The 25,250-nt window shown below is 38.4% G+C and overlaps 1 protein-coding gene across 1 annotated transcript in view; it reads left to right on the forward strand.

Annotated features, from left to right (window-relative positions):
* Positions 1-24,311, forward strand: part of ATP1B3 (ATPase Na+/K+ transporting subunit beta 3) — a 44,461-nt gene extending 20,150 nt beyond the window's left edge. The window contains exons 2-7 of the mRNA XM_039248555.1: positions 4,664-4,792; positions 9,737-9,844; positions 15,677-15,861; positions 17,931-17,981; positions 21,599-21,685; positions 23,330-24,311. Coding sequence (XP_039104486.1) covers positions 4,664-4,792; positions 9,737-9,844; positions 15,677-15,861; positions 17,931-17,981; positions 21,599-21,685; positions 23,330-23,503 — 734 coding nt within the window. The 3' untranslated portion in view covers positions 23,504-24,311. The remainder of the gene's footprint in view (positions 1-4,663; positions 4,793-9,736; positions 9,845-15,676; positions 15,862-17,930; positions 17,982-21,598; positions 21,686-23,329) is intronic.
* The last annotated feature ends 939 nt before the right edge of the window (positions 24,312-25,250 follow it).

The following is a 25,250-nucleotide window of genomic DNA, read 5'->3' on the forward strand; positions in this document are numbered from 1 at the left end:
TACCTAGGTACCATCAGGTAACCAGGACATTTGCAGAAGTTAGAGAACCCAATCACGTGGTCTTCAAGTGTGTTGAGTATGTATCTTCGGGCCTTGATAAAGTCTAGTAACTCCCCTGTCCCCAGATTATGTGTGCTGGTATTGTATAGTAAAGAATTTGTATGGTCTTTGTCCCAGGTGCCTGGAGTTTTGAAAAACCCTTGGAATTTCCTGACTGGAGTGTCTATATTATGCTAATGGAGTGACTCATGGTGGGCTCCTGAGTAGCTTCCCTGGGGACTGGTCCTTAGAAAGACCAACCATGTGATTAGAGGGCTGGGACACTGGACCAGCCTGACTGAAGGGAGGGAAGATGAGGGGGCTAGAAATTGGGTTTAATTACATGGCAAGGTTGAATCATACTCACATAATAGAACCCCAGTAAAAACTCTAGACCCTGAAGCTTAGTGGAGCTTCCAAGTTTGGGAACAAATGAATGTGTTGGGAGGGTGATTCTCAGAACATCCCACAGAGGGTATAAAAAACTGCATTCCATCCCAGACCCCACTCTGTGTGTGTGTCGTTTATAACTGTAATCTTAAATACAGCCTTTTCTGGGTTCTGTGTCATTCCACCAAATTCTCAAACCTGAGGGAGCATTGGGGATCTCCTAGATAGGTAGCCAGTTGGTTAAAAGTCCAGGTGGCATGTGAAGTGAGGGTATTCTTGTGGGGGGCCATGCCCTGAGCTGCTGGAGTCTCTGCTATTCTGGGTGGTTGGTGCTGGAACTGGATTGTTGGACATTCGTGGAGGCTGAAACAAAGTGGCTGGTCAGGACCTATTTCTCCTTCCCCTGGATGATATAGAGTAAACCTTCGTCAGAGTTTTTGCTGCTTAGTTTTCTTTTATAGAATCCACACTAATCTCATTTATGAAAACATTTTTGAGAGTAAAATGCAATTGATTAGGTTAAGACTTAAACCTTAAATTTAGCCTGAAAGCCTAGTTGCAGTATCATTCAAAAATGTTCCTAGTTTTGTTGCTGGCCTTCTCCCTCGCTGAAGTTTGCTTTTGTCAAATCTCTGGACTTTTACTTGCCTTTCTATAATGTGAATAATTAGATAAGTACAACTATCACCCTTTTTTTTTCAGATGGGAGTAGAGACTTGCCCAGGGTCACAGCAGGAAAGTGGACAGGCTAGGATTTGAGCCTAAGTCTGACTCCAGCATAGCCCATGCATATACCCACCCTGCTCCATAACCTCCTGCTGCTCTGTCTTATCGCCCTTCCCCTCAGCAAAATCAGAATTAGAGAGAAGAAAGGGATTTAAAAGTTGGGGCTTCTCAAGGAACAGAAATGAAGAGTGGAGGAGAGTCAGTTCCTGTGTTAGAGAAGGGTAGAAGTTTAGTCATTGACAGTTCTGTAATGTGCCCATAGATCTAAGAATATAAGTACGGAAGTAGCACTTGTTATGCTTCTATATATACTATTAGAACAATGTGATAATATAAAAACACCAGTTACAACATTAAGCTTTTTGGTATTTGATATTTATTTTGAGTAAACCTCTTTGTTTATAATCCTGTTGACCTCAGGCTATTTAAAGTGCTGATGTTTCTTCAGAATTTAGTGTGCATGCCAGTTTCTTTAGTTTGTTAATGACTTAAGGAAGTTCATGAAGGATTTTAAGTGGAAACAGTAGTATAAGAACTCTTTAGGCTTCATTTGCTGTTTCCTGCTTACATTAACTAGAACTGAGGCAGACGTGACACACTGAACAGGTTCTGTCTGCACCAACTATTGCTGACTAGGGTGCCCCAGTTTGATCCCCATCAGTGTGTTAAGCCTATCAGCAAACTGCATCTAAGGAACTGTATATAAGAGTATTTTGGTATTTTTTAGTAGGAGAAGTTGATAAAGTAGGGGTTCTTGGGTGGTTCAGTTGGTTAAGCATCAGACTCTCAGTTTTGGGTAAGGTCATGATGTCATAGTTCATGAGATCAAACCCCATTAGGCTCTGTGCTGCCAACATGGATCCTGCTTGGGATTTTCTCTCTCCGCCTCTCTTCCACTCATGCTCTCTCTCAAAATAAATAACATTTTTTAAAAGTTGATGAAATAGTGCTACCCTTGGGAGTGATCCTTCATACGTGATATTTATAAGTGAGATTAATGGCCACGAGTATTTGGCATCAGATTTGGGACATGGCTATTAGCTTGTGTATCTATTTTATGAACATAACTCTTTATAGGAAGTTTTAACACTTTTTATTGTGTAATGGTTCTTTTGAAAGCCTGTTTCAGTATAGCTTGTTCATGTCTGTCTTACGTTTTTTTAAAAAAAGTTTTTCGAATGTTTATTTTTTGAGAGGGAGACAGTACGAGCGGGGGAGGGACAGAGAGAGAGGGAGACACAGAATCTGAAGCAGGCTCCAGGCTCTGAGCTGTCAGCACAGAGCCTGATAATGGGGTTCAAACCCATGAACTGTGAGGTAATGACCTGAGCTGAAGTCGAATGCTTAACTGACTGAGCCACCCAGGCGTCCCACGTCTGTTTTATGTTTATTTGCTTTGTAACTTCTGTAAATTTCATTTCCATTAATTTTCCTGGAAATTGAAAATCAGATTTTGAAAATGGTAATAAATAATATTTTGGGATGACTTAAAAACACATCTAAATAATTAAACTCTTGGGGTGCCTGGGTGGCTCAGTCGGTTGGGCATCCAGCTTTGGCTCAGGTCATGATCTCACGGTTTGTGGGTTCGAGCCCCACATCGGGCTCTGTGCTGACAGCCAGCTCAGAGCCTGGAGCCTGCTTCAGATTCTGTGTCTCCCTCTCTCTCTGACCCTCCCCTGCTCATGCTGCCTCTCTCTTCCTCTGTCTCAAATAAATAAAACATTGAAGAAGAAAAGTTTAAAAAAAAATTAAACTCTTACCATTTTTGTTTCAAACTTCTCCAGTTTAATACCTACTGCGTCAGTCAACAGACTACTAGGGCCTCATTTCACCTGTTTTTGTAGTTTTATAGAGTGTGGAACACAGCCTATACTTGTTACATTTTATGTACTTGTCAACCCTCGTCTGTTGAATGGAGGATTTTATCCGTTAGTTCCTGTAAACATCTAAATCTGAAAGAATCCTTTCTCCTATATTTCATTAAATTAACCTTTGGGCTCTGCAGGTGTTTCATTTTCTTGTATGGTAAATTGAGCACTTCTTTGATACTGGTCTTCCTTTTCTTTTTCTGCAACAGGATCGCTGTATGTGGTAGGGAAGTGATGCTATCTGCTATCTGAAGGTCCTCCTGCTGTCCTTTCTTCCTTCTGTTCTCTCGCTCCCTATTTTGGCCTCCTGGTAATTGGGGCAAGGGAGGATGGGTGGATGCTAGTCTAAATTAAGATGAAATTGCTTTATTTCCCCTTTACTTGACGGGAGCGGGGCAGTTTCCTGCCCACATTTCATAAATAAAAGTTATCTAGTTTTGGGCATAATCTGTTTTGGGATCATGGAGTCTTTCGAAAATCTGAAAAACATCGTAGATCAATTTTCCAGGAGGAGAAAAATGGATATGTTAAGAAATATATTATTATAAAAATCTCAAACTCTTGCCTGGGGAGGAAGGGAGTAATGGGAGTCCATAAATTATATAGGTCAGGGACCTCTGCTCTAGCCCATTTGCTGGTAAGAGCCAGGCAAAGAAACAAGTAGGTTATTAAGACTGGGAAGTAAAGTTGATGTTAATTCAACTCTGGAGAATTACATGTTTCTCACTATTGCTGTATCTGGGAATTTATTATCCTTTGTTCAATTTTTAAACATTTAAATATAAATGTGTGACTTTAACAACATATCTTAATATGTAATCTTGATGGTGACCACTTCTGATGTTAGAACTTTGAATATGGATGTTTGAGAAAAATAATTGATTTAAGGTGTTCCTAAAACAAATCACTGGCTTAGGATAGATCTGTTCTAGTGTTTCCAGATTGTGAAGGAAAAATGACTAAGACCTTGATGTTGACACTTGGGTATGCCAACTCTTGCTTTGTGCTTAGCAGTAGAATTTGAAGTCCCATTGGTTGGGGCACTTGTTTCTGGTCTTGTCTTATCATTGCTTTTGCATGAGCCTCCCACTTGACTAATGTTTCCTAAACATTATTCATTGAATACCATCTTCATGATTTGCCTTCCGTGCCCATTTCCTGGCTGTTCACTTTATAAAAGTTAAATTTATGCAAATAATTATTGTGAAATAGGAGGTTGAAGTGCTCATTCCTTTCTGTTTGCCACTTAAAGGAATATGTGCACATAAGGGTTTTATTCCACCTGAAATCATCTTTTATCTTCCTAGAGGACTTCAAGTCCATTCTGGGAAACATTCTCCATGCGCTTGAATTTTAAAGCTCTGACCTTGAACCAGAGTATGATCTGTGGAAGCTATCTGTACTTGAAAGTATCAGTGGAGATAAGGGGTTATGGGATGGGTGGGTTCCGCCTGCTGAAATACCCTTTGTATTGTTCTGAAAATGGAGATATTTGGCTGTTGTGCATGGCAAAGCTTGGAATCCTAGCCTTAAAACAGTTCGTTTCTTTAATAATACGTCCGCCCTCCCATTACCCCTACACATAGGTACTATATGGGTGTGTATCCAAATTTCCTAAGTTTAATTTTCTTTTGCAGGTTTGATCTTGCTCTTCTACCTAGTCTTTTATGGGTTCCTGGCTGCACTCTTCTCATTCACAATGTGGGCTATGCTTCAGACTCTGAACGATGAGGTTCCAAAATACCGTGACCAGATTCCTAGTCCAGGTAATTCTGTTGCAGTTATTGTGGCTTTTAACAAAATTTGGTTATACTTTATCTTCACTGTAAATTTTTTTACATAGGTAAAAAGTTAAACCTTAGGGTTAGGTAATGTGAAATTTTTGATTTTTGTTTAATATTTACATGGTGATAAAAAGACCTTTAATATTTGCATACTGATTGGAAGACCTATTCTGTTTACTTTGTGATATAAAGACCTTGGCTGATAAATCTGGAGTCCTTTGCCAGGAATAAGCAGAAATGAATATTGAGAATTACAGTGAAGCCAAATTTGACCAATATAGTCAGTGGATGACTTTTGAGAATATTGTATAGCGTTTTCACTTTGCCTTGAGTAATTTACTTATAAAGTATATATTTTAGCTCTAGCTTGGGTTAGAGCATTGGTCTTATAAAGCTTCATAGTTTTAATTGCTTAATATGGAAGTGGTAAGAAACATTAAATAATGATACATCAGTAGAGAATAAAATGAGTATACTCTTACTGTGTTTAATTCTTCTCTGCTGTCTTAAGGAAAAAATACTCTCCAGGATGCTCCATTACAGCAGAAAATCTCAACAGAGACACTCGTTTATTATTTTTTTATTAAAAAATTTTTTTTAATGTTTATTCTTGAGAGAGAGAGAGAGAGAAAGAGAATGAGTGGGGGAGGAGTAGAGAGAGAGGGAGACACAGAATTCAAAGCAGGCTCCAGGCTCTGAGCTGTCAGCACAGAGCCCAATGTGGGGCCCGAACCCACAAACTGTGAGATCATGACCTGAGCCCAAGTCGGACGTTTAACTGACTAAGCCACCCAGGCACCTCCTGAAACACTTGTTTAAATCATATTTTCTACCTCCTGATTTTATTCTTTTTAAGTAAAATCATTTGAATGCCAGCTTTGCCTTCTTTGTTGGGCATGGCCCTCCAAGGTGCTGGCAGATTTTGTGGAAGAAGATAACAGTGTGCAGAACTCCAGTATATATAATTCCCAAAAATGTGAACAACCTTTAGAGTTAATAGAGAAGGTCAGGCTCCTCGTGGAGAACTGGGATTTGCACAGCAGGCAGGGTGGGCCGGCAGGCCAGCGAAGGGGTGAGTGTAGTAGGATATTTCTCTCTGGAGCAGTGGTTCTCATCCAGCAGTGAGTTGCTCCCTAAGGGCCTTGTAGTCCTGTCCGGAGACAGTTTTGATTGTTACACCTGGAGAGATGCTGCAAGTGAGCAGAGGTCAGGGATGTTGCCTGACATTGTTCCTACAGTGCACAGGACAGCCCCCTGCAACAGACAGTTGTCCAGCCCAAAATGTCAGTAATGGCAAGGTTGATGAACCCTGATCTAGATCCTTGGCTCATTGCATGGATTTATGCGCCATATCAGTAGCCAGACTGCATCAATTTCCCCAGCCATCTTTTCTTGAAACATTTTGTTCTAATGACTTTGCCTTTGTTTGCTGTTAACATTTGTGTAAACACCAGGAATCACTCTTTTTTCTTTTTTAGTTTATGTGACCAAGTATCAGAGACATACTCATTTTTCCCTCATCTCTCATTGTAGCCCTGTTTTCTATCTACCTAGACTAATTCTAAGATAATTATTTTTCTTGCTAAGTTATGTAACTTTATTACCAATGAACATGATCTAATCTATTTCAGAAATAAGCTGTTTATAATTGCATGAATAATGTAAGCAATAAGACGTGTTCCATATGTTTAAGTTTCAAACTGAGTTCCTTAAAATTATTTACAAGTGTATTATAGTAAAGTCTTATCATTACCTTAAGTAAGTATATATACATTAGTTAAAGTTTTCTTCTTACAAAGGGATTAAGGTTTATATTTTTTCTTCCTACTTGTACTTTCTGCTTAAATGCAGTATTTAATATACCAGGATTTTGGGGTGAGATTTTTTTTGCATTGACCATATTATTTAATTTTTAAATAACATCATTTCCATAATATTGTTTGTACCCAGTAAAATAAATGCTGGTTTGAAATTGATACATAAAATATACATATATATAACATAAACACTGCCCATCATACCTGACAAACATGCACATTGTATGTACACACTCCTACTCCAGTGGTTTCAATTGGAAGGTGATAGAGGAGTTACAGTTTTTGCATCATGTGATAATCTTCATTTTGAGTAAGACAAGATTTTATTTGGAGGAATTAAGTGTACCATGTAAAAAAATGCACCTATACTATATACATGCCTGCTTTGGTTTTTTAACTTAAGAGTTTCAAATAGGTTGTTAAATAGCAAGTTACTAGGGCTCTAAGAGCATTGTTAGGCAAGGTCTAAGAAGCAACAGGTATCAGAAGTTCTGTTTTAGGGGCACCTCAGCTGGCTTAGTTGGTAGACTAAGGTATGTGACTCTTCATCTTGGGGTTGTAAGTTCAAGCCCCATGTTGGGTATAGAGATTACTTTAAAGAAATTAAATCTTGGGGCACCTGGGTGGCTCTGTTGGTTGAGTGTCCAACTTCGGCTCAGGTCATGATCTCACAGTTTGTGAATTCAGAGCCCACAGCAGGCTCTGTATTGACAGCTCAGAGCCCGGAGCCTGCTTCAGATTCTGTGTCTCTCTCTCTCTCTGCCCCTCCCTGGCTCATGCTCTTTCTCCTTCAAAAATAAATAAACATTTTTAAAAATTGCTGGAGAAAGCATTTAAAAAAATAAAATCTTAAAAATTCAGTTTTAGACTTCCAGGTGTTAGTACAAAGTTTTTGCAAATTGAATCATTAGAAAATTCCTTAGGGGAGCGTGGGTGGCTCAGCCAGTTAAGTGTCTGCCTCTTGATTTTGGCTCAGGTTATGATCTCATGGATCAAGCTCCCCAGCATTGGGCTCTGTGATGACAGCACAGGGCCATCTTAGGATTATCTCTCTCCCTCTCAAAATAAATAAACTTTAAAAATGAAAAATTCCCTTCGGAATCAGTCATGTAGGGGTGCCTGGTTGGCTCAGTCAGTAGAGCATCCAAGCTCTAGATTTTCTCTTAGGTCATGATCCCGGGGTGGTGGGTTTGAGCCCCGATAGGCTCCGCACCAAGCATGACACCTACTTAAGATTCTCTCCCTCCCTCTGCCCCTCTTCCCTGCTCATATGTGCATTCTATCACTGTCTCTAAAAAACAAAACAAAACAAAAACATTAGTCATGTAAAAGAATGTAATCTTTTGTATAAAACACAGGTATCTTCCTGTTTTTCTTTAACATTTCTTTAGGGACACCTGGGTGGCTCAGTTGGTTAAGCGTCTCACTTTTGATTTTGGCTCACGTCATGATCTCACAGTTTGTGAGTTCATGCGCACGTCAGGCTCTGTACTGACAGTGTGGAGCCTGCTTAGGGTTCTCTCTCCCCCTCTGTCTGCCCCTTTCTCATTTTGCACTCTCTTTTTCAAAATAAATAAACTTTAAAATATATGTATGTATATATAAAATAAATAGTCAAAAAATTAAAGTAAATTTCTTTAGTTTAGCAATCTGTATATTTTAGGTTGGGGTTTTCTTAAAGTTAGGTGTTTTTAATAGTTATATGCAAGCTGTCTTGATTCTCTTAACTTTTTTACTTGCAAGGTATTACATCTTATTCCTGCTATAAAATCTTAAAAATAAAAGCAAACAATTTCAGACATATACAGATGGTCATTTAATATATTGGACTAAAGATATAGTATTCCTTCATTAAATACTTTTATAAGAAGTCATAAAGTTATTGTAAATTTTATAGGGATATTGCAGTGGATGGAAAATCAGGCATAGGGGATTATCTAAACCCAAGAGATCTCTGGTTTGCTGATGTAAGTGAATGGGGAGTTTAATTGGGAGGTGTTCTGTGTTGAATATAGAATAAGATTTGCTCGGCCATTTAGGAGCATCGTTTCATCATATTTGGGTAGCACTGCATCTAGTTTAACTCAAGATCCCTGCAAACCAACACACACAAAGGTTGAAACTGGATCTGATTTAAAATATAACCCTATTTAAAAACAACAAAAATAAAAATGTACCACTGTATGTTAACTATAATGGAATTAAAATGAACAACAAAAAAGAATTAGAGGTTTTTGCACAGCAGTTTTAATGGAAATTAAAACAACCCTCGTTACTTGTATATTTTCAGATTCAGTGCATGGCACAGCATCTCTAATAACTTTGATATGGGAAACGTTTAGGGGATAGTGAAAATTTTAGGATTGTTTTTAAGTCTCGGTGCAAGGCTGAATTAATAATCTGTATCTAATGCTTTTTAAACAAAGCTTATATTAAAGTTGGAAGCCTGATTGTTTCTTACAGATAAATATGCTTAAATTTTCCTTTCATAAACTCATGCAACATGTTCTGTATACATGGGTGTTGACTTCTGATATGAAATTGTTGGTTATATTCCAAATTCAATATGTGAAAACCACGTTTGAATTACAGAGTCGTGTTTATTATTGAAGGAAGAATATTTAACCATAGAGTTAAAATTGTATAGACCTCTTCCACTGAAAAAGTTTTCTCTATGTTTACACACAGTTGTAATTTTAATGACAAAAGTGCTAAGACTTTGATTTGCTAAAACTTGTCTCCTATTAATAGCAAATTGGCAAAACCTAAAAATATTTGACAGGAAAATGAGTGTAGGAAGTCTAAGTAAAATTTGCATCTTTTAAAATCAGTAACAGAGCAATTATAATTTTAACTGTAGGTGATCAGATTTAAGGGAGGTTTTTAATTGGTAATGTCTGAGATGACTTTGAAGATTTCTCGTTCTCTTTCATTTTAGAAGGCTGTACCTTCATAATCAAAACTGAGACGTTCTTGATAACTTCAGCATACCGGTGAACACAATTTTCCATATAATTTACTGAGATCTGCCCCTTAGGTATAAGAATAAACAAAAAGAAGGGAGTTTGCTGGAGTTAATCTCCCCCCTTTTTCTTTTATCTCTGTATAGGACTTACGGTTTTTCCAAAACCAGTAACTGCTTTGGAATATTCATTCAGTGTGTCTGATCCAGAATCCTATCGAAGGTACACTGAAGACCTTAGGAACTTTCTAAAACGTAAGTATGTTTTCTTAGATGAGGTAAAAGATTTTAGTTATTAGAGAAACTTGTACCAAATAACGGTTACTTTTAGAAACCTGTCTTAGTCTGTTTTACCTTTTTCCCCCCCTGTTAAACACAGTCATCTGAGAGGACTTGCAAGTACATTTAATAATTAGTCAAGAGAATATTCTAACTTATGGAAAGACATAGGGTGTAAGCCCAGTGGGCAGGTGATTTGACTTTTCTGTAATAAGTACATGAATAAGCCTATTGACATGACATTTATATCTGCATTAAAAAGCATTTGACTAATAAATCAAACTCAATTATACAAGATAATGCCTCTAAGTATTTGGATCATGTGAATCCAATGTAGTACTTGTGGAGGGGACAAGGAATGGTGTTTATTATTAAAAAACAAAACAAAACCAGGGGTGCCTGTGTGGCTCAGTTGGTTGAGCATCGGAATCGTTACTTTGGCTCAGGTCAAGAACCCAGGGTTGTGGATTGAGCTCTGCGGCAGGCTTCACACTAAGTGTGGAGCCTACTAAGATTCTGTCTCTTTTCTTTTGCCTCTCTCCCCCACTCATGTTCTCCAATTAAAAATAAACAAAGAAAAACAAAAAAACCCACCCAAACACATATCTGCTGTGGGTTTTGGAGTTGCCAGTCTGTAATGCTTTCTAAGAGTTGTCCTAGCCTGGTTTTCCTCCTGTTTTGTTTAGCCTACCTCTTTGGTATGACCAGTCACATCAGTAATCACCACCTGCCCTGGGCTGTTGGTTCGTGATCACCTCCCCTCTTCCTCAGGCACACAGATCTACATTCATTCCTTAGAACACATAGGACCCCATTGCCAAAATCACTGAGGCTTTCCTGACACAACCGTCTCGTTTGGTTGTTTAACCTTCCCTCACTCTTCTACCTCACTGGGACTTCCACTTCACCAAACCTTTTATTTTGTCCCAGCCTCTTCTCCCTAACTTCCCTTTTTACCAAGCTCAATTCCATGGTTTTTCATTTCACTTCGAGTTTTGCCAATACTCTAAAATCCTTTGCCTGTCAGTCTGTTTGTCGTAAATTGCACATGGATGAAGCCATATAGTTCTCGCAGATGAAACCATGTAATTCCTGAATGAAGCCCTTCCTTTGAGCCTGCCCCCTGAGCAGGCTGCTGAAGACTCTGCCCTGGACTAGTTAGCACTGTGAATACTTGACCACCTGCCTCAGACAGACCTGCTCTATTTCCTGTTAATCCTAATGAATTTCTCTGGATAATTCTGAGAGGATTATTTCCAACTTCTACTCAAACTTCTAGCCTGTTACTTTTAACTCTGTATAGAACTCACTTCATATAACCTGCTTTCCTGCTTCAAGAGGTAATGGAAGGACTCAGATAGGAACTCCTTCAGTTTCCCCATTACCAGTAAAGCCGACCTACAGTTACAGCCATTTTGTCTATGGTATTTCTACTGCTCTGAGGCCCTTCCTTGCGTCGGCCACCTGTACCAGTCCTGCTTTGGATCTCCTCTCCCATGGTCTGGGAAGCATTATTTGCTCTCCTTCTCCTGTATATTTAGCCTCTATTTATCGGATCCTTCTCGTCAGCATGCAGAATTCCTCAACTTCCTTTTTTTTTTAAATTCATTTTTAAAAAATTTGTTTTTATTTTTGAAACAGCGCGAGTGGGGGAGGGGCAGAGAGAGAGGGAGACACAGAATCTGAAACAGGTTCCAGGCTCCGAGCTGTCAGCACAGAACCCAAGGCGGGGCTCGAACCCACGAACTGTGAGATCATGACCTGAGCCGAAGTTGGACACTTAACTGAGCCACCCAGGCGCCCCTCTCAACTTCCTCTTAAATCAAAAATTTCAATCCTACATCATACACTTGACTGTCTTTCTAAATCTCTTTCCCTTGATAGTTTTTTTAAGGATGTTTTTGGAAGAGTATAACCCATGGTTTATAAATCAAATAGTAAAGAAAGGTCTGTAATGAAAACAGTTTCCTGCCCTACTCCTTTCTAGCTGCAGTCCTATTTCCTCAAATATTTTTTGAAGGCCGTCTTTGTGTCAAGCACTCTTCTAAGTTTCATTAGTGAACACAGGAAAAAATATGTATTCATGGAGCTTACAGTCCAGTGGTGCATAGGAAGGTGATGAGTACTGGGGATGTACGTGAGGCAGAGATGGGTTGCAGTTTTGAACAGCGTGGTCCAGGAAGGCCTCACGGAAAGGGGCCCTTAAGGAGGATCTAAAGGTGAAGGAACTGACCTGAAGCTTATTTACAATGTCCATCGCTTTCAGGGTTTATCAAGAAAGCTAGAGGGCTGGATGGAGTAGCCAGGGTGAGTTTTAGGAGGTCAGGGAAGTAAAGAACAGGTTGTGTGGGTCCTTAGAGGCCATCACTAAATTCTTTGGTTTTTACACTGACCAAGTTGGAGGTTTTTTAAGCAGGGAATAACATCATCTCACTTGAACTTTTATTTTTTTTATTTTTAATTTATTTTTGAAAGAGAGAGACAGCATGAGCAGGGGAGGGTCAGAGAGAGAGGGAGACACAGAATCCGAAGACAATCTCCAGGCTCTGAGCTAGGTGTCAGCACAGAGCCCGACGCGGGGCTTGAACGCACAAACCGTGAGATCATGCATGACCTGAGCTGAAGTCGGACACTTAACCGACTGAGCCACCCAGGCGCCCCTTACTCGAACTTTTAAAGGACCACTCAAGCTGCTTTTTCTTGAGACTATGGGTCAAGGGGTACAGGGAAGCTAGGTTAGGAGGCCATTACACTAACCAGATGAGTAGAAGGGTGGCTTGGCCAGAGAGGAAGCAGTGGAGGCTGTGAGTCATTTGATTCTGGATACATGTTCAACGGGAAAGAACTTCATGCTTTTGAAATTTCTCTTACGGTATTTTTTCCTATATCTCTAAATATACTTTCCTTCTGGTTCTTGATTTATCATTTTTATATATTGTTTTTACTTCCTGCCAGGACAGATGAGCATTTACCTCACAGGCCTCAGACCTACACACATACTCCCCACCCACCCTGCACAACCCAGTTTAGTAGTTACTATTTTTAGTTTTGCTATTGGTTGCCTTTTTATGCTTAATCTTTATGTCTTATTCTGTCATCTGTAGACACTCTTCTGACTCCCTTATTTGCACACTGTTATTTGAAGGATCTTCTTGAGTCCTTTTTTTTTTCCTGGAAAATTCTTTAGAGCTTTTCCCTTCCTGCTATAGTCTATACTAGTAACTGTTTAGAACTTTACTATCCAGCTGTCATTTTGGGATTTTTATTTTAAATCACTTCGGTTGAATCCATTGTTTCTTGGATCCTGCCTTCTTTTTTCTTACCTTACTGCCTAGTTTTGGTGGAGTATATTTATTCTCAAGTAACTTTCATAAGAAAAGATACATGAAATGGAAATTTTGAGTCCTTTCATTTCTGAAAATGACCTAATTCTGCATTTATAGGTGATAGTTTAGCTGCATATAGAATTTATTTTGTATTGCCTTTTTCTCCTCTGCAAGGCTGGGTTTTTATTTTGTTCTTATATGTATTTCCTTGGGGTTCTAATATTTAGTTTCAGTCTTTATCACTTTACTGCGGGGCACCTGGGGTGGCTCAGTCAGTTAAATGTCTGACCCTGGATTTCATGATCTCAGGTGGGTTTGAGTCCCACATCAGGCTCTGCAATGACAGCGATGAGCCTCCTTGGGATTCTTGTCTCCCTCTCTCTTTCTCAAAATAAATAACTATAAAATAAAGTAACACTTTACTGGGAACTGGATGGGGATCTCTCAGGATGAAGACTTAAGTTCTCCAGTTCATGGAAATTATCTTCTATTACTTTGATAATTTCCTCACCTCAGTAGTTCTTTCTAGAACTATTCTAGTAGTTGGCTTTTGGATCTCTTGTTTTTCTCTCATTTTCTTTTTTTACTGTATCACAATTTCTGCGGGATTTACTTTAAACTCTTTATCCTTTAACCCCCCTCCCCTTTTAACTTTCAGTTGTCATTGCTTTCCATGTTAAAATATACCATCTTATCTTTGGTAAAAGATACATTGTCTTCTCTTTTTTCCAATAGATACTTACAATTAAAGTTTTATTTTGTTTAAATTACCTCTGTACTTTTAGGTCTTTACACACACACACACACACACTTGACCTTTCTTTTTCTTAAATTTTTTTTAAGCTCATTCATTTTTTTTTGAGAGAGACAACACATGAGTCAGGGAGACACAGAGAGAAGGAGACAGAGAAGCTGAAGCAGGCTCCAGGCTCTGAGCTGTCAGCACAGAGGCTGCCATGGGGCTGGCACTCATGAACCACGAGATCATGACCTGGCCGAAGTCCAACGCTTAACCGACTTGAGTCACCCAGGCACCCCATCTTTTTCTTATTTTAGACTTTTCCTCAGGTATATAGGGGCTCTTTGGTTACTCTGTCTGGGATCAGTGAACTTTGTTTCCCCATCATGCCTTGGACTTCGGGGGAGAGGGTTCTTCATAATTTGACCATCATACAACTCTTTGCATTGTGGTTTTGTATGGAAGTAGAACATGGCATAATACAAAAATGGTCACTGAATGAACTGACATATACCAAAAAGTGTATGCAGTGGAAGCCCTTAGGGGATATTGGTGAAGTCCTAGAATCTCTTGCAAAGTGATCTTTATGATTGTGCCACCAAAGGCAAAAAGGAAGTGATGAATGTCACATGGTACCTCTTGGGTTTTTGAAGTTTATCCCTACCTCCCAAATATTTGAATCATTCTTTTAAATGAGTACATAATTCCAATTATCATCTAATTTTTTATAAGATGAAACTAAAGATTTTTGACAATTTTCCCCCCAAAGATCTACACCTTTTTGTAAATACATTTACTTTGCAATTTTGTTCCTGTTTTGGTTAATTTCATTTTAGGTGGCCCTTTTCTGGGACCAGTTGTACCCCCACACCAGTAATTCTTATTGAGGCACCGTTGCAGCAGATCTTAACTATTTATTAGTATCTTTCAATAAACACACTCATTGAGGGCGGGGACCACATCAGGCTGGCTCAGTGTTGTGCCACTTTTGCCTAGCACTGTGCCAGGAGCAAAACAGCAAAAAAACGATTGTGTTTCTCTCTCTCTCTCTCCTTTCTTCCCCGTCTCCAGATTGTAACCATTTTACTCCTTTATCACTTGAGTTTATCTAAGATGTTACCTTTAAGTTAACATTAACTCACAGGTACCCTTGATGCTCACCTTTGTTGTAGTCCCCGCCCAGTAGAACTTTACTATCCAGAGAGTGCTGTAGCACTCTATGTCTGTAGGCCTTCAGTTAAAATTGTTATACTTAATGTGTTTTCCCTGTTACATTGTAAACTCCATAGGGGGGAAGTGGCAGTGCCTGTCTATGTTCTCACTTCTGTATATTTTTTTAATTGGAGTATAGTTGACACATAATGTTATATTAGTTTCAGGTGTACAACATAGTGATTGGACAAGTTTATATGTTGCCACCACTATCTTTTTGGGCCATGAGTATAGGAGGCATCCAGATAATGCTGTAGTCGAGGCTGGCGCCACCTAATGGTAACAAAAGACATTGATCTGCAATCCAGTTTGTGTCACTGTTGAATGCAGTAAACTGAACTGTTACAGCTTATTACAGCTTAGTACACCTGTTAAAAGTTGAACAAACTTAACATTCTTTACCTAGAATAATCTGGTAATTAGAATGCCCTTTTGTTTTTGAAGAGTGTTATCCAAAGGACGATGTGTTCCTGGTTGTATTTAAGGTCTATTTCTAGCTGATCTATACTTGCATATATGTTTTCTTTTTAGCGTATGATTTAGAAGAACAGAAGAATCTCACAGCCTGTCGTGATGGAGAACTTATTGAACAGAAGGGTCCAATTTATAGTGCATGTCAGTTTCCTGTTGCCTTACTTGAAGCCTGCAGTGGTGTGGATGATCCAGAGTTTGGCTACTCCAAAGGAAATCCTTGTATTCTTGTGAAAATGAACAGAGTATGTACATATTTTGCTTCTGTTGTTTTTCTAATATGCTCTATTAAACTTGTAACTATTTTTTTTCTCATTTAGGGATAACTTGCATAAAAGGTTAGCAGTGGTATTAATTGACCTTTGGAAAGTTAATACAGCAAAAACCAAGACTGGTTCATTAAATTAATCATGGATTAGGGAAATAAAACAACTTCAGCTTTTCCCTGTTTAGTTCTGTGCATTTAGGCATAGATTAATGCTTCCAGGGGTCGGTATTCACAAAACAAGATTTTTTTAATGTGCAGTACTCATCTTTGAATCCTGTTGTAATTTAAAATTCCATTGAGAATCTGTTAGGTTTTAGTTTAAACTTTGTATATTTAGTAGTAAAGCATAGTTTTATAGTATAAGTACATATAATTAAAAAAGTAGAAGATACAAATTAATAAGCTCAGAGGGGTGTTCACGTTGTAACCAAAGTAGTAGCATTTTGCTTTGGTGTCCAGAACCCGTTCCTGAATTATATAGCTGTTAGTAAATTAAGAAGCTCATGAGCTTCTCTGGGTGTCAGGATGACGTGGGAATCATTGTATAAAGGAAGATGCTCTTATATAATAAGTGGTCTCTAACCTCTGTGCCTTCTGCTCTATAAATACTGTGCTGCAGAACTGTGTTCTGACATAGTTATCCTATTGAGGCCTGCAAGGTCTCCCTTGAAGAGAGAGGTTATTCCTGATCATTTACTCCAAGAAGAGGCAGCTTCTTAAAAACAGGTATAGAGCTCTCAGGTTCATGAGTTTACATATCTCTAAAGTTCCCCTTGATAAGCAAATTGCTACCATGTGTTGGCACTATCTCGGCCCTACTAAATAAGGGGGAGTTTCCCTGTAGGAAGAGCCAGCTAGACCCTGAAGCACCCAGACTGACACCCCTCCAGTCTCTCCTCCTTTCCCCACATGAACAATGACAAATTCCTAATTGTCCCATCACACTCTAGAGATCATTCTGAAACATGGCCTGACACATAGTAGGTACTGAAGAAATAACTATAGTGAGATGTTTCGGCAAGACTTCATTAAATTAAGGTTAACCAGATAAGCCAAGAGTAATGAGAAACTTGACAGCCTAGCTTATAAGATGAAGTAAGTGTATTTCCCTTAATAGGAATGCCTTTTATAATTCCAGCCTTCCAGGAGTGAGTATCTTCATAATGTCTAGATTCCTGGAAAATCTACTCCCAATATAAGCCAAGAGAAGTTCCAGTTCCTTCTCCTCCAGGACCAGCCTTCCAAGCTTATTTTCTCTTTCAGCATGTCCCCTTTGAATGAGTCTCTGAGATTATACTTGGGTGATGGGACATGGCTTTACAGGGCATGACAAGATGACAATATCAAGCTCAAGTATGGATCATTCATGAGCTGTGCACACTGAGTGTAGCAGGGGATTTAATCCCAGTAGAGTGTGTTCCAAAGCCCTCACATAGGCAAGGATAGTTGCTGCTGTTGATATTTATTTAGGTTCCATAATACTTACAGGCATCTGCATGTAAAATGCAAATAAATTCAAAACATAAAAAGATCCTCCCACAAAACAGATGAATATCTATTGCCATTCAGATTTGGTTATTTCAGCTACTTACATGAAAAGTAGCTTTATTATATAGAACTGAATGGTACTGTGTCTTAAAATGGGTTTCTCCCCAGCATATGCATTTTTGTGGAATGAACAGATGTGAAATATGGTAAGGGTTTATTACATGGAGGCTTTATGGGAACAAATGTTGAGGGTTTGACTAATATGTTTTTGTGAAAAACAGTTTTATTATGCTTCTGCAATTCTTACTGTTTGCATTACAGATTTCTTTTGCTTCTCATTGTAAAGGTAGCAAAATGCAATACTATGTTTTAGTCCGTTCTTCAGTAACTATTTTATTTTCTATGTTGCCCCAGTACAGTAATAAGACAGCAGACTGTTTAATACATAGAGTTGCTATGTATCTCAATCCTTCCAGCTCTGGGTCCCCAGCAACAACACAGGAGGCTCTTTTGCATACATTTGTGATGTTTCAATTAATCAGTTTTTCTTTTCCTTAGATAATTGGATTAAAGCCTCAAGGAAAACCAAGGATAGAATGTATTTCAAAGGTTAGTATTCAAAAAGCTTTAGTATATCTTAATATCTTAAAAGTCTGTGTCTTAGTCATTGTTTTTTCTTCCTGTCACTTTTTGAAAGTCCTCTGTAGTGCCAATCTTAGAGGAATAAAAATTCCACCAAACTTTGGGTGTAGAGCCCTTATCTACTTGCAAATGATAATTCCGAAAGATGTTTTCCATGTGCGTTGATTTTAGACATTGCTTTTGCACATATATTTCACTGATTCTGAGATTCACTTCTTTCTAGCTTAACACTGAAATTGGGGTTGGCCTTAAAGTTGATAGGGTCTTAATATTGTATCATAAGATTTTTTTGTAATAGTACATGAATGGCATCTGAGATTTCGTGAAACATGGTCCATTTTCCTTAAGGTGGAGGCAGTTATTTTTCTCTTCTATCCCTACTTTATTTTTTTCCAGAGTGCTATGAAGTTTTCATCTCATAACTTCTTTTGTTTTCTCTCCATGCTGCAAGTGCAACTAAGACTATATATAAAATGATGGGTAAGAGTTCTGAGGAGAAAATGTTAAGTTCTACATTTTACTGTTGTGCAAAGTACTAGCGTTCCAACTCTAAATCTCTGTCAAAGGTGTTTTACTTGAAATGTTACATTGAAATCACTTCTTAAGTTGTGAAGAAAATTATATTCCTTTTTGCTGGGAATGTGAGGGATTTCTTATTTGGGCAGAAATCTCTTGCTCAGGGGTTCTCAAATTCATTCGTGGACCAGAATCGCCTGAAGTGCTTGTTGGGTCCCATTCCCAGAGTTTCTGACTCCGTAGTTCTGGAGTAAGGCCCAAACTTTGCATTTCTGACTCAAGTTTCCAGGTGATGGTGATGCCTGTGGTTTGGGGCTCACACTTTTGAGAATTTCTGCTTTAGAGTATACTTCTTTTGAGTAGAATAAAGTAGAGTAGAATAAAAAGCCAGGGAGTTTGTGGTTTCTCCTCTGGGTTGAAGTATAAGTGTGTGAACCATCGGCAATTTCCTTTACCTCCTTAGACCATAGCTCAGCCAGTATGCCACTTACAACCAGATGCTACATCTAAGCTGAGCTTTTCTTAATAAATTAAGCATATGCTAGTATGCATATGCATTTCGTCTCAAGACGAAAAGGAAACCGTATGGGTAGGAGATACATTTAGAAAAAGGAACTATTAGGTCCTTGCTTGCAAGCCTTCCCAGTAGAAAGTTTCTAAGGCTCAGGTGCTAGGCTTTGGCCTGGTTAGAGGTGCTGCTTTCATGACTGTGTGTGACTGTGTAGGAGCGTGTACGTGGGAGCTTTTGGGTTTGCATGTGAGCAGACCACACAGATCAGCTTGGAGCAGGGGCTCTATGGAGCCAACACTACTAAGAAAGGAAAGCACACTTTGGCCAGAAGGCCAAAGGCTTTATTAAACTTCTTTCCTGAGATTTCAATTTTGTAAACCTTTGGTGGGCGGTATAAACAACTCCGTGTAAGTGTTCGCTGAGGGTTTAAAATGGACTTCTATCTATTGCGTATCCTTTGCTTCTAGAATAGTTGGTGGAAAACGTTGATGAAAAATCCTGGTCTGACTCAGATTTCAATTTGCTCTCCCTTTTGCTTTTAAAGAGTTATGTGTCAAGTTAGATGTAAACTAGATGGAGATTTTGTTAACTTAGTTGTAGAATGTTTTTAGAAAGTTTGTAAAAGCTAGTCACAAAGGAGTAAGAGGCGTGGTTCTGTGGAGCAGATGGCCACGTTCACTGCAGCTCAGCATAGTTGCTGTTTTCCATTACGTTTGTCTGTTTCAAGTATTCTTTAAATTCTTTAGTTGACTTTTTTATGTAATACATTTGTATAAAAGCAATGAAAGATCAAGATACAAGAGGCCTGAAAATACTGAAATATTGAGGACAACATGTTCTTAGCACTTAAAAGATGGAATATTCATACCATTTTTTCAGCATCTTAATTTTTCTATAAAAACGCATAAGGTGACTTTTCTAAATCCTAGCCATTTCCAATTTGTGTTCTTCAAGCTTCTTAAGGGTGGTGATTGATATATAAAGAAAATGTGTTGATTTTAAAACTTTTTCAGTGGAACTTAATAGACTCTTGGACTTGGTTGCTCCTAGTTTCCAATAGGATGTTGTCGTTTCATATACTTTGAAAACTGACATGTAGGCTTCACCCTAAAGTATCTTATTCAGATACACATTTCAGTATTTGATTATTTCTAAGTGTTTATTTTTACCGAAGGTATAAAGTACAAGTAAAAGCCTGCCAATGTTATGTTAGTGGCACAAACCAAGAGAACTACGAAGAGTCACACGTGGGTGACTTTGAGCATGTCATCTTAACTGAGCGTCCGTTCCCCTCTTTGTAATTGATCCTGCCCACGTCACAGTGTTGGGCCAAAATGAGGTTAGTGCGAGTTAAATGTGGTGTCTGGCTAGAAAGACTAGCTCAGTACACTTAACGCAAGGAAAACCTCCTTTCCATGTTGGGGAACATCTCTGTTTCTGTGAATTAGCCTCATGTAATAAGAGAATACGTTAAACAACAGCAATCTATACAGAAAGGCACTCAGCAGTGATTATTTTTCTTTAATTATAGAGTACAAACGTACGGTGGTGTTTGAACAGGGTTTTTACCATTTCTCTTAGCCTTGTCATCTTTGTGCTTTGTGTTGTCTTGCTTTGTCACTTGTTTGTCACATGTGCTACTCATCATACATACAGAAGCGGAGTAGGACTTCTTAGATGAGAGTCTTAGTTTTGCTATGATATTCCCTGTGTGCTTTCCAAAATAAAAATTAGTGTTTTTAAATCTAGAATTTAAGCATTTACTAATATTTTACTTAGTGCTTAATAAACCTCCACTGATTTTAGTCATTGTCATCTACTCATCGTTTGTTAAAGTCATTAAAATTAGTCCAACTCAGAATGTGTTACTTGAGAATTTTCATTGTTCATCAAGAAGAGATGATAATGGAGATAACATCATGAACGCGTTGGATTGTGGAGGATTAATTTGTCTATTTGTCACATTTATTAGTTTAAATATATGGAATATAATTCCAGTAAATTTCAGTACTTTGATTTACATGTGCTCATAAATTCAAAGGTATTTAAATTGGTTGAGAAGACTTTGCTTGGGGTATCTTAAATTTTTCCTAATAGCTTTTATCACTTGCATCATAGTTTCCCCTCTGGTTACCGTTATGGTTACTTATCACAGGAAACTTTGGGCCCTGCTGCCTCCCAGGCCAGCTACAGTCTGGAAGCACAGTATTTTAAGTCATTTCAGGAATACATTGGTCACATATAGACTGGTGCATTCCTGCTGTTAGTGGCTGGAGAAATGGCATTTGGTAGTTAGAAGGCAGATAAGAGTTTCAGACAGTGCATGAGTAGATACTTGGCTAGAAGTTAGAGGGGACTCTCATGGAACCGCATGTAGGGTATATCAAGAAATGTAAGAGTCAGGATAGTTTATGTCCAGCGATTTAAATCATGATTAGCACACTTGTAATTAACGCAGTTGGATAGCATTGTGACTATGGTTTATAATTGATAGTACGTTAATACACATTTTGTTCTTTATGACCTAAAAAGGGATTTCTTTTGTTTTCTACTTTAGAGTGAAAACACAGCAGCTGTATCAACTTACCCTCCCGATGGAACTATAGATTTAAAATATTTTCCATATTATGGGAAAAAACTGCATGTAAGTACTTAGGAGTTTGTAAGTGGTTGTGACTCTTGGGAAATTGGCACATCTGTATTAAAATGTCGCTTGTCAGCAGATTCATGCTCTGTGTAATTTGTGTATCTTCTATTGTGGTCTTTGGTCTTTAAACGGTGATGCCAAGTAGAGCCGCCGCGCGGCCCCCCCCCCCCCCAGTCTACAGTTTGAAACAGAAGTCTTAAAATTTCAAAATACCATTTTCTCTTTAAGAATTCAGTTAGGGAGTGTATAGAAGTGAAAAACACAATGGATAGAATAGTACAAAGAATTTCTGTAGACCTTTTACCTACATTTCCCAAATATTAATAATTTACCTCATTTGCCTTATCAGTATCCATTTATGTCCAATTTTTTTCCTAAACCATTTGGGACTAAGTTATTGAAACATGTGACTCTTGCCCTAAATGCTTGACACCTTATATAACCATAATAGAGTTAGCAGAGGAAATGAGCATTGATAGAGTACTGTCTCCAGTCTATAGACCTTGTCCATATGTGTCCTTTATTGTAAAAGAAAATCTTTTCCTGGTTCACCATGTCACTCTTTCATATCTTTAGTCACCTGTAACCTGGAACAGTTCCTGTTTCACGTCCTTATAGTCTTCAAAAATGTTCATAGGCCTTTTGGGGCCTATTTTGTTTATATTCCTCCACTTGAATTTGTCTGATATTATTCATCATTACATGTAAATGTAGAATGTACTTTTTGCAAGAACGCCTCAGAAGAAATGTTGTTTTCAGAATTAGCGTATCAGGAGAGATGTTGTGATTAGCGGTGATGGTAACCTTGGACACTAACTTGGTTGGTTAAGATGGTATCAGCCAGGTTTTTCTGCTGTCCAGTTCATTTTTTTTTTTCTTTTGTAATCAGCAAGTATTAGAGTCTACACGGTTCTGTTTCTTCCCTAGCTTTAAGCCCATATCAATTCCCGCCTGGATTGTTCCAGATGTTTTCTAAATCCATCTTTTCTTCTCTCCATTTACTATGTGGCATTCTGCTCTGAGAATGAGCTTTGTCTTTCTCCATCATCTCTTTCTTTACATCCATATATTCTCACGGACTCATTATCTGTTCTGTTTCATTTGATGCTAAAGTTGTGCCAGATTTGGCCTTTGAGAGACCTTCAGGCTGGCTCCTCTGTCATTTAGGGATGCTTCCATGATTCTTTCTAGCACCGTAAGACATTCCAGATTCATCTTATACTTTCTCTGCCCCAGTTCTGAAATGAGCCCTAGTTCCTTTTAGTGAAGAAATATATCTAGAAACCATAGTGATAGTAATGTAGTCAGGAATATATTTGCATCAAATTATACAGCAACCATAGTAAGGATAGTAGTCCTTGGGTGAAAGGGGAAACTCAAACCAAGATTATAGTATCTCTAAAAAATGATCATGATTGACACTACCTAATTACAACCTTTGGGATACATTTTGAGCAATACTTGGCAGGAATACTCATAACCTTATGAACACTTTTATCCATAAAAATTAAAGTGAAAATTAATGAATATCCAGTTTAAAAGAAAAAATTTTCTAGAGTAAACCAACCCCTGAGAAAAGGCAGAAAATGTACATGAAGTTACTATAGGATTTGAATTAATGTGTTTTCCTTTATTTGCCAGGTGAGTTACCTGCAGCCATTAGTTGCTGTCCAGGTCTCCTTTAATGCTAGCAGCAGTACAGTAAAAGAAGTAACAGTCGAATGCAAGATTGATGGATCACCCAACCTAAAAAACCAGGATGATCGTGACAAGTTTTTAGGACGAGTTGTGTTCAAAATCACAGCACGTGCATAGTAGGAGTTAGGATGTCTCCACAGAGTAAATGTTGTGTTGTCTGTCTTCATTTTGTATCAGCTGGACCTGCCATTCTAGACTTACGAGACCACCTTGGAGAAAGGTGGGGTGGTACATGACACTGGGGTAACATCATAACGTGCTTCCAGATCATAGTGTTCAGTGTCCTCTGAAGTAACTGCCTGTTGCCTCTGCTGCCTTTTGAACCAGTGTACAGTCTCCAGATGGGGACCACGAACACCGATTCTGAACCTGTAGTACAGGGGGCTTGTCTTATTTTTATGTGGTTTAATTGCCAAGTGTCTAAAGCTTACTGTGCTGTGTAAATATTTTCTAGATTTAACACTGGTTAACTGTCCTATTTTGATGCCAGCAACGTTTTAGGGATAAATGGTACCTGAACAACATCAAGTGACTATAACAGCTGCAAGAAATGTGGTGTGAGGAGGAAAAAAGAAAATAAAAGTGTATTTGAAAGGTTGACATGGATGTTTTGTAAAATTATTTTTTACATGCTGAATTAGTCTGTGGATCTTTTTGATTAAGAGCACAAACTTTCTGTTGTAAAACATGTAAAAAATATATATATACTGATGGGTTTATTTTTAGTGCTGGAACTAAATCTCTTATCAAATATTTTAGACCATAGATGAAACAGCATTTTTAAGTTAGCCACTATGAATATGCACCTAATTTTTTATGGAGTTAAATTCATATGATTTAAATTGTATAATAGTTTGTGAAATATCTTGTTACTGCTTTTATTTAGCAGACTGTGGACTCTAATAAAAATATCAATTGTGAAATATAAAAACTTGGAACTTATTCAGAGCTTCAAACCAGCTTTATGTCCGCATTCTTTGACTAGTATTGTGAAATACTTTCTCCTTCAGTCAATGTGTACTGGTATGATTCCTTGTCATAACGTGAGTTATTTTCTCCTCTGCTAAAAAGGTGTTCTTCCTGTATGATCTGTGGTTTTTTTGAAGCCATTTTTAATTTTTGCCCTTAATGCCAAAGCTGATATTCTTGAGGTTTTCTTTGTGTTGGTGCAAGCCAGCACAAGTCGGTTACAACCCAGCTGGTTCAGGAACACCTTTCTGGCGAAAACATCAATGCTCCAAGTGGCCTTGGTGACCTGTTGGCAACCTCTCTGCCAAGAAGATCTTAGTGATCACCGATTTCTGTTTTAGAAGTTTTCTTTGCAACTGAAGAAAAATGATTCTTGGAGCTGTTAATAAAGGAAATGATTTCTGGGCTTTGATTTTCCTTTCTGCCCGCTCTCGTATGAGTGGGAAGCAGTTTCAAAAATGCTTCAGTGCTAGAGCAAGGCCATGGGCTACAGCTAGAGCATCACTGTAGCTGTTCTAGTGTGACCAGGTCTTCAGCTGTCGGTTGTGGAATTCATATTATTATGTATTCAGTTAAATTTATATTTTTGTGTCTTTGGAGTATAACCTAGATCAAAGTTCCGTTCTAATGAGCTTAGATATAAACAAACTAGTTCTTAAAATGTGAAACCAGAATGGAGATAACCAAAATGGGGAAGTGGGTTTTGTAGAGAATAAAAACGGGATATACACAGAAGTGACTAAATCGTATTTGTGCCTCCCTGGAATTGGGGGCGTGGCTCAGCCCCTGATGGCTGCATTAGCTCAGCTGACCTACCCAACTTTTTCTGGCTCTCTTCTACTGAAATTAGGAGTGTTTAACACTGTCACATGCCTGCTTTGTGTCAAGTTAATGA

This window comes from Hyaena hyaena, unplaced genomic scaffold, assembly GCF_003009895.1.
Source record: "Hyaena hyaena isolate Hyena2069 unplaced genomic scaffold, ASM300989v1 scaffold_311, whole genome shotgun sequence".
Classification (NCBI taxonomy): Eukaryota; Metazoa; Chordata; class Mammalia; order Carnivora; family Hyaenidae; genus Hyaena; species Hyaena hyaena.